The 14,610-nt window shown below is 44.8% G+C and overlaps 1 protein-coding gene across 1 annotated transcript; it reads left to right on the top strand.

The window, feature by feature from the left end:
• The first annotated feature begins 1,523 nt into the window (after positions 1-1,523).
• On the top strand, positions 1,524-2,704 carry LOC147105214 (DNA topoisomerase 1-like). The gene has a single exon (XM_086011758.1). It carries the CDS (start codon positions 2,027-2,029, stop codon positions 2,660-2,662), a length of 636 nt encoding a protein of 211 aa, XP_085867884.1. The 5' UTR covers positions 1,524-2,026; the 3' UTR covers positions 2,663-2,704.
• Positions 2,705-14,610: the final 11,906 nt, after the last annotated feature.

Here is a 14,610-nt window from a genome sequence, read left to right as displayed (position 1 = left end):
ACCTTGCAAGCAGCCAGCTGGTGACTACAGGGTTAACCAAGTTTGATGACAGGCCAGAGAATTATCGGGCTTGGAAGTCCTCCTTCCACGATGCCATATCGGGCTTAGACCTGTCGGCAGGAGAAGAGCTCGGCCTCCTTATCAAATGGCTCGGCCCAGAGTCCGACGGACAGGCATGCAGGATAAAAACGGTCAATGTGGGACATCCACCAGCGGGGTTGAAGATGGCTTGGGCGAGGCTGGAAGAAAGCTACGGCTCGCCTGAAGCCATTGAAAGGGCTCTCTTTGCCAGGTTGGAGAACTTTCCAAAGTTGATAAATAAGGAACCCCAGAAGCTCCGCGACCTTGGAGATCTGCTGTTGGAACTCGAAGCCGCAAAGCAGGACGGCTACCTATCCGGCCTATCGTACTTAGACACTTCCAGAGGGGTAAGTCCCATTATTGAGAAGCTTCCATTCAATCTGCAGGAGAAGTGGGTATCATTCGGGTCAGAGTTCAAGCTAAAGCAGACGTTACCTTCCCTCCATTCTCCGTGTTTGCCAAATTCATCCGTAAAGAAGCCAAAGCCAGGAACGACTCCAGCTTCAACCTCTTCTCCTCCCACACAGCACTTGCCAGAAGAGACAAGTTTGACAGACATGGAAAGACACCAATATCTGTCCACAAAGTGCAAGTGTCTTCAACTGAGAACACAAGGGATCAGAAGAAATCTGAGGATATGAGCAAACAATGCCCCATCCACAACAAGCCCCATCCATTAAAGAAGTGCAGAGGCTTCAGGAAGATGTCCCTGAAAGACCGCAAACAGTATCTGAAAGAGAACTCTATATGTTTCAAGTGCTGCTCTTCCACGAACCATCTCACCAAGAACTGCAAGGTAGATGCAAAATGCACAGAATATGAAGGTGATCGGCACATTTCAGCACTCCACCCAGGCCCAGCTCCTTGGAAATTAGAGTCGCCTCCTCCCGCCTCAGAGCACGGTGGGGAGAGAGAGGGAGCTGCCGGTCCGGAGATTACATCCAAGTTCACCGAGGAGTATGGCTACTGTGTAATGGATGGGCATCGGGAAAGAATTGCCAACTTCAAAATCGAGCCACCAGGGCTGTTTCGTGGGCATGGCAACCATCCAAAGATGGGAAAGCTAAAGAAAAGGATCATGCCTGAAGATGTTACAGGAAACTTTGTGATATCTGGCACCGATGGGACCGAGCTGTTGCCGTCCCATCAAAACTGCCGGACAAACCAGCACTAATGTTAAAACATACGGAAGCTTTTGAGCTCCGTATCTAGCAACAAACCCTGTTGCTTAGCAATAGCTTCTAAACAGTCGGCCGTAGCTTGTAAGCATCTCTGTAGCTAAGCAACAGCTTTAGCTAGACCTTGCAGAGCCTGACTAGTGAAAAAAAAGCAACGAAAAGAAAAAAAACTTACTGAACCGACTCCTGAATTTTGCCGGTGGCTGGAGCATTCCGGACAGTTAACCTCCGGATAAACCAAAGTTTCCTGTATTATCAATTGCAGCAAGGATTCCCAGATCCCAGTTCCCCCAGAAAATCATGAGTGGAAGGAGGTGCATTTCGATAATAAAGTAACCTGGCTGGCATAATGGACAGAAAATGTCCAGGGACTCATTAAATACATCATGCTCAACCTGAGTTCCAAACTTAAGGGTGAAAAGGACTGGCAGAAGTATGAAGTAGCCCGGCGCCTGGAGGTCAGGATTGATGCAATCCGAACTCAGTATCGTGTAGACTGGAAATCGAGGGAAATGAAATCACGACAATGAGCAGTGGCACTGTATTTCATTGACAAACTAGCGTTGAGAGCTGGGAATGAGAAGGAGGAAGGAGAGACCGCCGATACAGTTGGTTGCTGCTCACTCCATGTTGAGCATATTAAATTGCATGATAGCCATGGTGGATTGCAGTGTGTGGTAGAATTTGACTTCCTGGGAAAGGACTCTATTAGATACTACAACGAGGTTCCAGTGGAAAAACAGGTGTTCAAGAATCTAAAATTATTCATGGAGAATAAGGATCCTACAGATGACCTGTTTGACAGATTGATCACCTCTGATCTGAACAAACACCTTCAGGAGTTGATGGAGGGGCTCACTGCCAAAGTGTTCCGAACGTACAATGCCTCCATCACACTGCAAGAACAGTTGGTAGAATTGACTGACCCCGAAGAAAGTATCGCAGAAAAAATCCTGGCCTACAACCAAGCCAACAGAGCAGTGGCCATTCTCTGCAACCGCCAGAGGGCGCCCCCGAAAACCTTTGAGAAATCCATGAAAAACATTCAGATCAAGATTGAAGCAAAAAAAGAACAACTTAATGTGACCAAGAAAGATCTGAAAAATGCCAAGGTGGATTACAAAATAAAAAAAGATGAAAGATCAAAACAGGTGGTGGAGAAGAAGGAGAAGCAGTTACAGAGGTTAGAGGAACAACTGATGAAGCTGGAGGTTCAAGCAACAGACAGAGAGGAGAACAAGCAGATTGCGTTGGGCACGTCCAAACTCAACTGCCTTGATCCTAGGATCACCGTGGCTTGGTGCAAGAAGTGGGGCATTCCAATTGAGAAGATCTACAACAAGACGCAGAGAGAGAAATTTGCCTGGGCTATCGATATGGCCGATGAGGACTTTGAATTCTAAAACAAAATGCAAATGTTCACCTCGAGAAGTAATTACACAATGCCTCAGAGAGCCAAAATCCTTGTGATGAAGAGCGTCCAACATGAGTGTTACTCAGAAGAGTTGAAGTGCATAGCAGCAGAACGCAACCTACCCCCTCACAGCAGTCTATGGAAGCTGCATCTTATCGTTGACACCGACGGACTGTCTCTGAGGCGGTCCTTCTTTTGTCGCCAGAGGACTCCAGTGACAAGTAGAGTTAGGATTATGTGGAGTCGCTAACGACCCCAGACGGGGAGTGTTCTGGACTTATTACATGCAGATAGCACCCTCTCGTGGTAGTTAGTGTATAGCAGTGTTTGTATACTGCAATAGGTTATTTGACCTTCCTGTTTCGACCCGGAAGTAGTATTCCAGGAAGAACCTGGCTGAGTTATGCAGAAGCTACATGAGGGATTCTCAATCTTATTCCATCTCTTCTCATACGCTAGGCAAGACGCAATGTCTGTGAGTATCTTTGTTTAATAACAGGATAGCAACCTTATCAGGGTAGTATTTTGACAATACTTTGTCTATAAGAAGTTATTAGCGTTAGTTACCGAAGTGTAGCTCAAGTGCTATTTAGTTATACAATCAGTCTATTCTATTGTTATAAATATGTTTATATCTTATGTAACATCTAATGTATAGTACTCAGTTCTATGTACAAAACATACTTTGTCTTTGTTTACAGTTTCACAAATTTGTTCAAGTAAAGCTTCAAAACAACAAACCGGCTTCACGAGGAATTATTTCAATAAGCGTTTAACTTGCTGGATAACTAGATAGGAGCACATCTAGCAAGGCCAGTACACAAAGACTGACAAATTCATTTGATCTTCAGAGCCTTGCAACCCACAGAGTCCTTTAGTACATCTCAGCTGGATTAGCACCTGAACTCAAATGTGAAAAGGACGTATCTTAATGAGCTGAATTTGTAGGTATTTTTAATGCTTCTCTTCTCCACGGTAGTTAGCATGGTGGTGCTCAGAATTCCACGGTATAAACAGAGAATGACAGTAACTCCTCACACTATTGGAATTACCAGGGAATATGGTAAATATCTAATTTATAAACAAAATGAGATAAGCCATGATGTGAGTGGAAAGTGTGTGACTGAGAAGATGTTAGCACTAAACAGCTTAGTTAGCCTTCAGCTATAATAGATCATAACATTTGAGCAGGAGAATTGTTGAAAAGCAAAGCACATCAATCACAGTAAGTTCACAATATGGACAATTGGCTTAATTTTTAAACTTTTTTTTAAGCTGATTCCCATGGGGCATAGCATATTTCTTAACCATAAGTTTCTTGTTTATTTTGACTGGTAATCCATTTACAACCATTTGCAGCAATGTCAAAAATGTGTTCCATTGAGAGAATACATTAAAAAAAATTACCTTGGCACTGTGATCAGATTCAGCATAAGTTACATGCTTTACATTATATTCTTATAGTAAATGCACAATATCAGAATAGAGATTATGCAAAAGTGGCAAATTTAGTTGATTTTTTTCTCTTTAGCCTCTTCACTGTTGGCTTCCAGTAGGATAGAGCTCCAGCTAAGTTGTTGATTTTTCCACATTCATCATCGACCTCTGACACATGCCTGTTGGATAGAGGCAGTCCTATCATTTAACTTTTTCTACCCTCTGCTAAGCTAGGGCAATCTACTAATGCACATTACCGTTTTCCAGTAACTTGTCTGAGGATAGGTGAAATTCACACAATGAGGGAGGTGAGTTTATATCATTTTAAAAATAGGCTGTAAATTTGCTGTCCACAAATCTTGCTTCCAGTTATCACGATATTTGGTCATGCTTTGCTACAAAAACAACTTAGTACGTTTAACATAGAAAAATGTCCTAAAGCACTTCACAGAGGTGTAATCAGCTAAAATTAGGACTGAGACAGAGAAGGAGATATTAGGAAGCGTGACCAAAATCTTAGTCTTGAGATTGAGTAGATTGGACCTATACTCTCTGGAGTTTAGAAGAATGAAAGGTGATCTCATTGGAACATATAAGATTCTGAGGAGGATTGACAGAGTAGATACTTAGAGATTGTTTCCCCTGGCTGGAGAGTCTAGAACTAGGGGGCATAGTCTCAGGATAAGGGGTCGGCCATTTAAGACTGAGATGAGGAGAAATTTCTTCACTCAGAGGGTTGTGAATCTTTGGAATTCTCTATCCCAAAGGGCTGTGGATGCTGAATCGTTGAGTATATTCAAGGCTGAGATAGATAGATTTTTGGACTCCAGGGGAAATCAAGGAATATGGAGATCGGGCGGGAAAGTGGAGTTGCGGTAAAAGACCAGCCATGATCCCATTGAATGGCGGAGCAGGCTCGAGGGGCAGCATGGCCTACTCCTGCTCCTAATTATTATATTCTTATGAATCCAAATAGCTAAAATTAGGAAATAGTTCACATTTTGCTCAGTATCTGGTGCAATGTGGAGCAACTCAGATTTTGAAAATGGTTTGGTGCTTATCCTTGCATGGATTATATAAAAGATTGAGTGTACTGTACATTGCAACACTAGTGCCACAAGATAACATTAAAAAAAAATATGATTCTCCAGTGGTCCAGGGAAAACTCTCCATATTCAGGCCTGACTTTTCTTTGGAATTCAGATAATTGGAATTCTGATGGTAAAAATATCTTGGTCCAAATGTTGCTCTTTCCTCAGCAGCCAAGCACTTTGCCCATCACAATGAAATATTTACAGTGAACGTTTTCAAAGAGACTAATTCAAATGACTGCCACTAAATATATTTGCGAGGGGGGGGGGGCGGGGAGGAAGGGGAAGGTCAGTTCACTACAAAGAACAAAAAAAAATGCGAATGCTAACACGCTGCTTGTTCAGCAGAATCTGTCCTTGCTGTAGATACTAACAATTTGGGTTAGCAGAGGGCAGCAGATTAGCTTGGGGGCCGTATACATTCTTAAATGGATTTTTAGGGAAGTTTAGTAGCAACTCAAGGAACAGGTTCTTAGGTTAAGGTTCCAATTTGAAGAAGACGAAATACTATATTTTCTGACGTTTTGATCTCAATTCTAGTGGGATTTTTGACCTACAAGTGACTCCAGTTGTATATTCCCAATGAGGTTAGTTCATGTTTTTTTCAGTATTTCATCGGACTGGTTTATTTTAGGAAGCTGTTAGCGGCCTTGCCATAGGTATGTTGTTGATTTTCTGGAAAAAGCAATATTACTTTGTTAAATTGAGTATTGGCACAGAAATATACTTTAAAGAGGAGTGCATGAATCCAGTTTCAATTCTGTAATTTTATCTCTTAATGGCTAGAGGAGAATTTGGTACTTACAAGGGGAGGGATAGCATTCCAGGGAAATGGAATGTTTTCCCATATCTTGCAACCTGTTTCAACATGAAGCATTCTGAGAGCCAAAACAATGTATGGTATAGTTCCATCTATAGTCTAGCAACAATGGGGGGAAGATTTCCTTTGTGTTTTTTTTTATTCGCTTATGGGATCTGAGTGTCACTGGCAAGGCCAGCATTTATTGCCCATCCCTAGTTGCCCTTGAGAAGGTGGAGTTGAGCCACCTTCTTGAACCGCTGCAGTCCGTGTGGTGAAGGTACTCCCACAGTGCTGTTAGGTAGGGAGTTCCAGGATTTTGACCCAGCGACGATGAAGGATCGGCGATATACTTCTAAGTCAGGATGGTGTGTAACTTGGAGGGGAACTTTGAGGTGGTGGTGTTCCCAGGCACCTGCTGCCCTTGTCCTAGGTGGAAGAGGTCGCGGGTTTGGGGGGTGCTGCTGAAGAAGCCTTGGCGAGTTGCTGCAGTGCATCTTGTAGATGGTGCACACTGCAGCCATGGTACGCTGGTGGTGGAGGGAGTGAATGTTTAAGGTGGTGGATGGGGTGCCAGTCAAGCAGACTGCTTTGTCCTGGATGGTGTCGAGCTTCTTGAGTGTTGTTGGAGCTGCACTCATCCAGGCAAGTGGAGAGTATTCCATCACACTCCTTACTTGTGCCTTGTAGATGGTGGAAAGGCTTTGGGGAGTCAGGAGGTGAGACACTCGCTGCACAATACCCAGTCTTGACCTGCTCTTGTTCCCACAGTATTTATGTGGCTGGTCCAGTTAACTTTTTGGTCAATGGTGACCTCCAGGGTGTTGATGGTGGAAAGGCTTTGGGGAGTCAGGAGGTGAGACACTTGCCGCAGAATACCTAGCCTCTGACCTACTCTTGTTGCCACAGTATTTATGTGGCTGGTCCAGTTAGGTTTCTGGTTAAGGGTGACCCCTAGGATGTTGATAGTGGGGGATTCGGTGATGGTAATGCCATTGAATGACGAGGGGAGGTTTTTTGACTCTCGCTTGTTGGAGATAGTCATTGCCTGGCAATTCTGTGGCGCGAATGTTACCTGCCACTTATCAGCCCGTCGTCCAGGTCTTGTTGCATACGAGCATGGACTACTTCATTATCTGAGGAGTTGTGAATGGCACTGAACACTGTGCAGTCATCAGCGAACATCCTCATTTCTGACCTTATGTTGGAGGGAAGTTCATTGATGAAGCAGCTGAAGATGGTTGGGCCTAGGACACTGCCCTGAGGAACTCCTGCAGCGATGTCCTGGGTCTGTGATGATTGACCTTCAACCACCACAACAATCTTCCTTTGTGTTGGTTATAACTCTAGCCAGTGGAGCGTTTTCCCTCTGATTCCCATTGACTTCAGTTTTACTAGGGCTCCTTGATGCCAGACTTGGTCAAATGCTGCCTTGATGTCAAGGGCAGTCACTCTCACCTCACCTCTGGAATTCAGCTCCTCTGTCCATGTTTGGACCAAGGTTGTAATGAGGTCGGGAGCTGAGTGGTCTTGGGGGAACCCAAACTGGGCATCAGTGAGCAGGTTATTGGTGAGTAAGTGCCGCTTGATAGCACTGTCTATGACACCTTCCATCACTTTTCTAATGATTGGGAGTAGACTGATGGGGCGGTAATTGGCCAGGTTGGATTTGTCCTGCTTTTTGTGGACAGGACGTAAACGGGCAGTTTTCCACGTTGTCGGATAGATGCCAGTGTTGTAGTTGTACTGGAAGCTTGGCTAGAGGCACGGCTAGTTCTGGAGCACAAGTCTTCAGCACGATAGCTGGAATGTTGTCGGGGCCCATAGCCTTTGCTATATCCAGTGCGCTCAGTCGTTTCTTGATATCACATGGCTTCTGTGATGGTGGGGACCTTGGGAGTAGGCCAATATGGATCATCCACTCGGCACTTCTGGCTGAAGTTGGTTGCAAATGCTTCAGCCTTGTCTTTTTCACTCACATGCTGGGCTCCACCATCATTGAGGATGGGGATATTCTTGGAGCCTCCTCCTCCCATTAGTTGTTTAATGGTCCACCACCATTCACGACTGGATGTGGCAGAACTGCAGAGCTTTGATCTGATCCATTGATTGTGGGATCGTTTAGCCCTGTCTATAGCATGCTGCTTCCGCTTTTTAGCATGCATGTAGTCCTGTGTTGCAGCTTCCTGAGGTTGGCACCTCATTTTTAGGTACACCTGGTGCTGCTCCTGGCTTGCTCTTCTACACTCCTTGTTTAACCAGGGTTGGTCGTCTGGCTTGGTGGTAATGTTAGAGTGAGGGATATGCCAGCCCATGAGGTTACAGATTGTGGTGGAATAAAATTCTGCTGCTGCTGATGGCCCACAGCGCCTCATGGATGCCCAGTTTTGAGCTGCTAGATCTGTTCTGAATATATCCCATTTAGCACGGTGGTAGTGCCACATAACACGATGGAGGGTGTTCTCAGTGTGAAGACGGGACTTTGTCTCCACAATGACTGTGCGGTGGTCACTGCTACCAGTGCTGTCATGGACAGATGCATCTGTGACAGGTAGATTGGTGAAAATGAGGTCAAGTAGGTTTTTTCCTTGTGTTGGTTCACTCACCACCTGTCGCAGGCCCAGACTGGCAGTTATGTCCTTCAGGACTCAGCCAGTAGTGGTGCTACCAAGCCACTCTTGGTGATGGACATTGAAGTCCCCCACCCAGAGTACATTCTGTGCCCTTGCTACTCTCAGTGCTTCTTCCAAGTGGTGTTCAACATGGAAGAGTACTGATTCATCAGCTGAAGGAGGGCGGTGATCAGCAGGAGGTTTCCTTGCCCATGCTTGACCTGAAGCCATGACACTTCATGGGGTCCAGAGTCAATGTTGAGGACTCCCAGGGCCACTCTTTCCCGACTGTATACCACTGTGCCGCCACTCCTGGTGGTTCTGTCCTGTCGGTGGGACAGGACCTACCCAGGGATGGTGATGGAGGAGTTTGGGACATTGGCTGAAAGGTATGATTCTGTGAGTATGACTATGTCAGGCTGTTGCTTGACTCGTCTGTGGGACAGCTCTCCCAATTTTGGCACAAGTCCCCGGATGTTGGTGAGGAGGACTTTGCAGGGTCGACTGGGCTGGGTGTGCCGTTGCCGTGTCCCAATTTTGGTGCCAAGATCGATGCCAGGTGGTCCATCCGGTTTCATTCTTATTGTTTTGTTTCGTAGCGGTTAGTTACAGCTGAGTGACTTGCTAGGCCATTTCAGGGGGCATTTAAGAGTCAACCACATTGCTGTGGGTCTGGAGTCATATATAGGCCAGACCAGGTAAGGACAGCAGATTTCCTCCCTAAAGGACATTAGTGAACCAGATGGGTTTTTATGACAATCCGATAGTTTCATGGTTACTATTACTGATACTAGTAATTATTCCAGATTTATTTAATTAACTGAATTTAAATTCCCCAGCATCTCTAGATCATTAGTCCAGGCCTCTGGATTACTAGCCCAGTGACATTATCACTATGCTACCGATTCCCAATATGTCCAATACATAGTAAAACCAGAAGTGTGTTTTTCACAAATACACTTTAGATTTAGCTACATTCCTGGTACAGTAAACATCGGAAATTCAGGCACATGCATGGTACATGATTTTTTGATCATTTAAAATTATTGATTGGAAAATAGTGCACAGCAAGTGCCTGAATTTCTGATATCTGCTCCCAGTGATTGTGGCTTCCTGCTAGCATGCAAAGTCAGACAATTACTCCTAAAGAAGTTTTCCCCCAATGTGCCTTAACTGTGATAATTTGAAAATGTTATCCGTCCAGCCCAAGTGTTTTTTTTATTAATTCATGGGATGTGGGCATCGCTGGCAAGGCCAGCATTTATTGCCCATCCCTAATTGCCTTGAAAAGGTGGTGGTGAGCCACCTTCTTGAACCACTGCAGTCCGTGTGGTGAAGGTACTCCCACAATGCTGTTAGGGAGGGAGTTCCAGGATTTTGACCCAGCGACGATGAAGAAATGGTGATATACTTCCAAGTCAGGATAGTGTGAGACTTGGAGGGGAACTTGCAGGTGATGGTGTTCCCATGTGCCTGATGTCCTTATCCTTCTAGGTGGAAGAGATCGCGGGTTTGGGAGGTGCTATTGAAGGAGCCTTGGCGAGTTGCTGCAGTGCATCTTGTAGCTGGTGCGCCGGTGGTGGAGGGAGTGAATGTTTAAGGTGGTGAATGGGGTGCCAATCAAGCGGGCTGCTTTTTCCTAGATGGTGTCGAGCTTCTTGCGTGTTGTTGGAGCTGCACTCATCTAGGCAAGTGGAGAGTATTCCATCACACTCCTTACTTGTGCCTTGTAGATGGTGGAAAGGCTTTGGGGAGTCAGGAGGTGAGACACTCGCCACAGAATACCTAGCCTCTGACCTGCTTTTGTTGCCAAAGTATTTATGTGGCTGGTCCAGTTCAGTTTCTGGTCAATGGTGACCCCCAGGATGTTGATGGTGGGGGATTCGGTGATGGTAATGCCATTGGATGTCAAGGGGCGGTGGTTAGACTCTCGCTTGTTGGAGATAGTCATTGCCTTGTGTTACCTGCCCAAGCTTGAACGTCGTCCAGGTCTTGTTGCATGCGGGCATGGACGGCTTCATTATCTGAGGAGTTGTGAATGGCACTGAACACTGTGCAGTCATCAGCGAACATCCCCATTTCTGACCTTATATGTGATACTTCTATTTACGACACCTGATGTCCAAGTGAGCCAATGGGTTCCAGCTTATGGGGACACATTTTGTTGTGGATTTGTATTCATGAGAGACTTAGTGAGGACTGTTTAACATAATTTCATGTAGGATCCTGAACAGTCCCAGTTGTGAGATACTATCTAACAAATGCGTAATGCATTCATCTGAAATTCCTCTCCACTATTTTAGCAGAGATGTTATCAATTTATTTCAAATGGATTAATGCCTCTAGCAAAATAACAGAGAGGACTTTCAGATTAATGTGTTGAGCATTCATAGGATCATATAATATAATGTGGTTTTAGGGCCCATGACTCAGCTGAATTTCAGCACAGGTTCTAGAGGTAAAATCATGATGTTCTAACGCACCCAGTTCCTTACCCATATACATTTCAATTGAATTTTAAAACTACATTTTAGATGAAGTTTTAAGTTATTCTGTATATGTCAGGTTTACAAGAGTTCAGTTACCAATTCCAAGAATCCCTAGCATCTGTCTGATGCTCAACCACACTGTTCACAACCTTGGTGTCATATTTGACCCTGAAATGAGTATCCGACCACACATCTGCGGCATAACTAAGACCGCCTATTTCCACCTCCGTAACATCGCCCGTCTCTGCCCCTGCCTCAGTTCTTCTGCTGCTGAAACACTCATCCATCCCTTTGTTACCTCTAGACATGACTATTCCAATGCACTCCTGGCTGGCCTCCCACGTCCTACCCGAGATAAACTTGAGGTCATCCAAAACTCGGCTGCCCGTGTCCTAACTCGCACCAAGTCCCGTTCGCCCATCACCCCTGTGCTCGCTGACCTATATTGGTTCCCAGTTAACCAACGCATCGATTTCAAAATTCTCACCCTTGTTTTCAAATCCCTCCATGGCCTCGCCCCTCCCTATCTCTGTAATCTCCTCCAGCCCCACAACCCCCTGAGATATCTGTGCTCCTCTAATTCTGCCCTCTTGAGCATCCCTGATTATAATCGCTCAACCATTGGTGGCCATGCCTTCAGTGGCCAGGCCCTAAGCTCTGGAATTCCCTGCCTAAACCTCTCCACCTCTCTACCTCTCATTTCTCCTTTAAGATGCTCCTTAAAACTTACCTCTTTGATCAAGCTTTTGGTCATCTGCCCTAATTTCTCCTTATGTGGCTCGGTGTCAAATTTTTGTCTTGTAACACTCCTGTGAAGCACCTTGGGACATTTTTACTACGTTAAAGGCGCTATATAAATACAAGTTGTTGTTGTTGAATTGGAAAGCACAGATCTTTCCCAGTATAAAGGATGTTATATGCACAGCCCCAAACCTTTTCATCTTGATTCAGCATACAACACATTTTGTGTTCATTCCAGTAACATTTTTCTGAGGTAATTGAGTAAGGCATGTTGGATGAAACATCCGCTAATTCTATCTTTGTGCAGAATGCCTTGAATATATTATTAAGCAGATATCAGAGAATTAATTTAAAGTGATACAAATACAGACTTGGCTCCAATAAACCTGTCAGACATGTTAATGCTTGCGTTTTATTCTTCTGATTTTTGATTCATCCCCAAAACTGAGGAAGCCACAATAGCGATCTCCCAGGCAGCTATTCCCACCCTACCCCCCTCATCTATTATCAGTCTATGTTCAGTTTCATCTTTGTGTTGGTTACCCCATAGAAAAATAGGAACATAAGAACAGGAGTAGGCATTCAGCCCCTCCAACCTGTTCACCATTCAATTAGACGTGGCTGATCTGTAGCTTAACTCCATCTACCCACATTGGTTCCGTAGCCCTTAATACCCTTGCCTAACAAAAATCTATCAATCTCAATTTTGCAATTTTCAATTGATCTAGCCTCAACAGCTTTTTGTAGGGGGGTGGGGAGAGTTCCAGATTTCCACTGCCCTTTGTGTGAAGAAGTGCTTTTTGACATCACCCTTGAATGGCCTAGTTCTAATTTTAAGGTTATGCCCCCTTGTTCTGGACACCCAAAATACTCATACTCACCCATTGCACCAGTCCCCACTGTTCTTGGCCCTCTTTCTCACAGCCAGTCAATTTGCTCTCACCAATTAGTGCCAGTTGGCTTGCATATTCTCAGTTGTCTCTTAAGCATCCTCACGTGTACATGCAACCACTGCTGTTTAAGAAGTAATATTGATGGTTCACATTTCCTCACTGAAATCAGTGTTGCAGCTTCTTATTCTTGTAGATGATAACTGGCATCACCATCTTAAACCATTGCCATCCAGATGCTGATCTCTCAAATCTCTCAAACTGATCAGATTAGTGCTTCTCAAGGCACTTGCCTGTGATTGGTTGAGTAGATTGAGACCACTGTCCACCAGGCTAGCCAACTGTAAATATTCTACCAACTTCCTTTGCTGTGCAGGCAATATACCTGGGACTGAGCACCAACACTAAAACTATACTGAGTAACCTTGGAAACAAGCATGATCCTCACCTCAACATTGAAGGTACAGAGAAGTAACATATGAAAAATGACTAAATTGGCTGTCTATATATAAAACAAAAATACTATTAAAATGAGCAAAACTTATATGACTATTCTAAATACTACATATCACAAACATTAAAAACAACCTTTTAGTGTAAGTAATACCAAAAACTGAATATTACACTTTGTGGGAATATTAACTTCCAAGGACGGGCGGGTTGGGAGTCGGTGAGAAGTAAAATTATTTAAATTTCAAATCCGACCCCAATCTGCTTCCAACCTGCTCTCATGAGGTGGGTCAGTCAGGACATTTTTTTAAGGAGGGTTTATGTAAAAGGCGATGAGAATGGCATGAGGTAAGTGCATTTACAGCACTGCTTGTGGGCCAGGAGAAGCAGGGGCCGTCCTCCAGGCCCAACAAGCGAACCTGTTTACACACCCCATGATCGGCCGATCCCCCCATCCCCCGCGATCTCCGACTCTTCCCACCCACCCCGATCTCTTCACAACCCCGATTAAATATTGGGGTCTTTGTTCTGGAAAATGAATAAAACCTAGATGGAAGCAATTCCAACCAAGTTGCAAAGGCAGATGTCAAAAGAAAAATAACTATTTATACAGCTTGATAATGTACAAGGAATTTGAAAACATGCAGACAACACAAAATCAGCTGTAAGAAATAGGAAAAGGCACAGAACCAAATGCTGCAGCTGAATGGTCCCAAGACATGGGGCGCAATCTTGCCAGCCCTGGGGAGGCAGGTATGGAGGTGGGACTGCTGGAAAAATGGCAGAATTTGGGGGCGGGTGCCCAACCCGCCCCCAACCCGCCTCCGTGCCATCTTGCCAGGAGGTGGGTAGCCGACCCACGCTGGGTCCCGTCTCCTTGGAAGCGGGAAGGGGATTAGTGCCACTTAACTGTCTGTTAACAGGTAGTTAACAGGCAGATAAGAGGATTATCCCCACACGCTGGGCGGGCTTAACAAGGTCAATCAAGGAAAAGTAGTGTGGGTTGGCCAGAAGTTGATGGAGGTGGGACTGAAACCCGACAAGTGGGAGTCCCGCCTCCAAAAGCTCCCCATTGACAAAATCCAGCCCATGGTTAACCATCTCCAGCAACTTGTTCAATCTGTTAACAATCTCTGGCTCACGTCCATGCTAAATTTTTGCATGAAAGTTGTCATGGAACAACACAAAGGAGATGGGCAAATGTCATGCAACACCCTAGTGCTGAAGATAAAACTCTGTTTATAATAGAAACAAAGAAAAACTTGCATTTATATAGTGCCTTTCATGGCCACTGGATGTCCCAAAGCGCTTTACAGCCAATGAAGTACTTTTGAAATGGAGTCATTGTTGTAATGTTGGAAATGTAATATTCCATTGAGTTCCAGGCAAAAACACAAGCAAGTTTAGGATTTTTTAAACAATTTTTCC

The sequence above is a fragment of the Somniosus microcephalus genome, chromosome 18 (genome assembly GCF_052327205.1).
Source record: "Somniosus microcephalus isolate GS21.2 chromosome 18, FLI_Smic_1.0, whole genome shotgun sequence".
Classification (NCBI taxonomy): Eukaryota; Metazoa; Chordata; class Chondrichthyes; order Squaliformes; family Somniosidae; genus Somniosus; species Somniosus microcephalus.
This window is presented reverse-complemented; position numbering and strand designations above follow the sequence as displayed.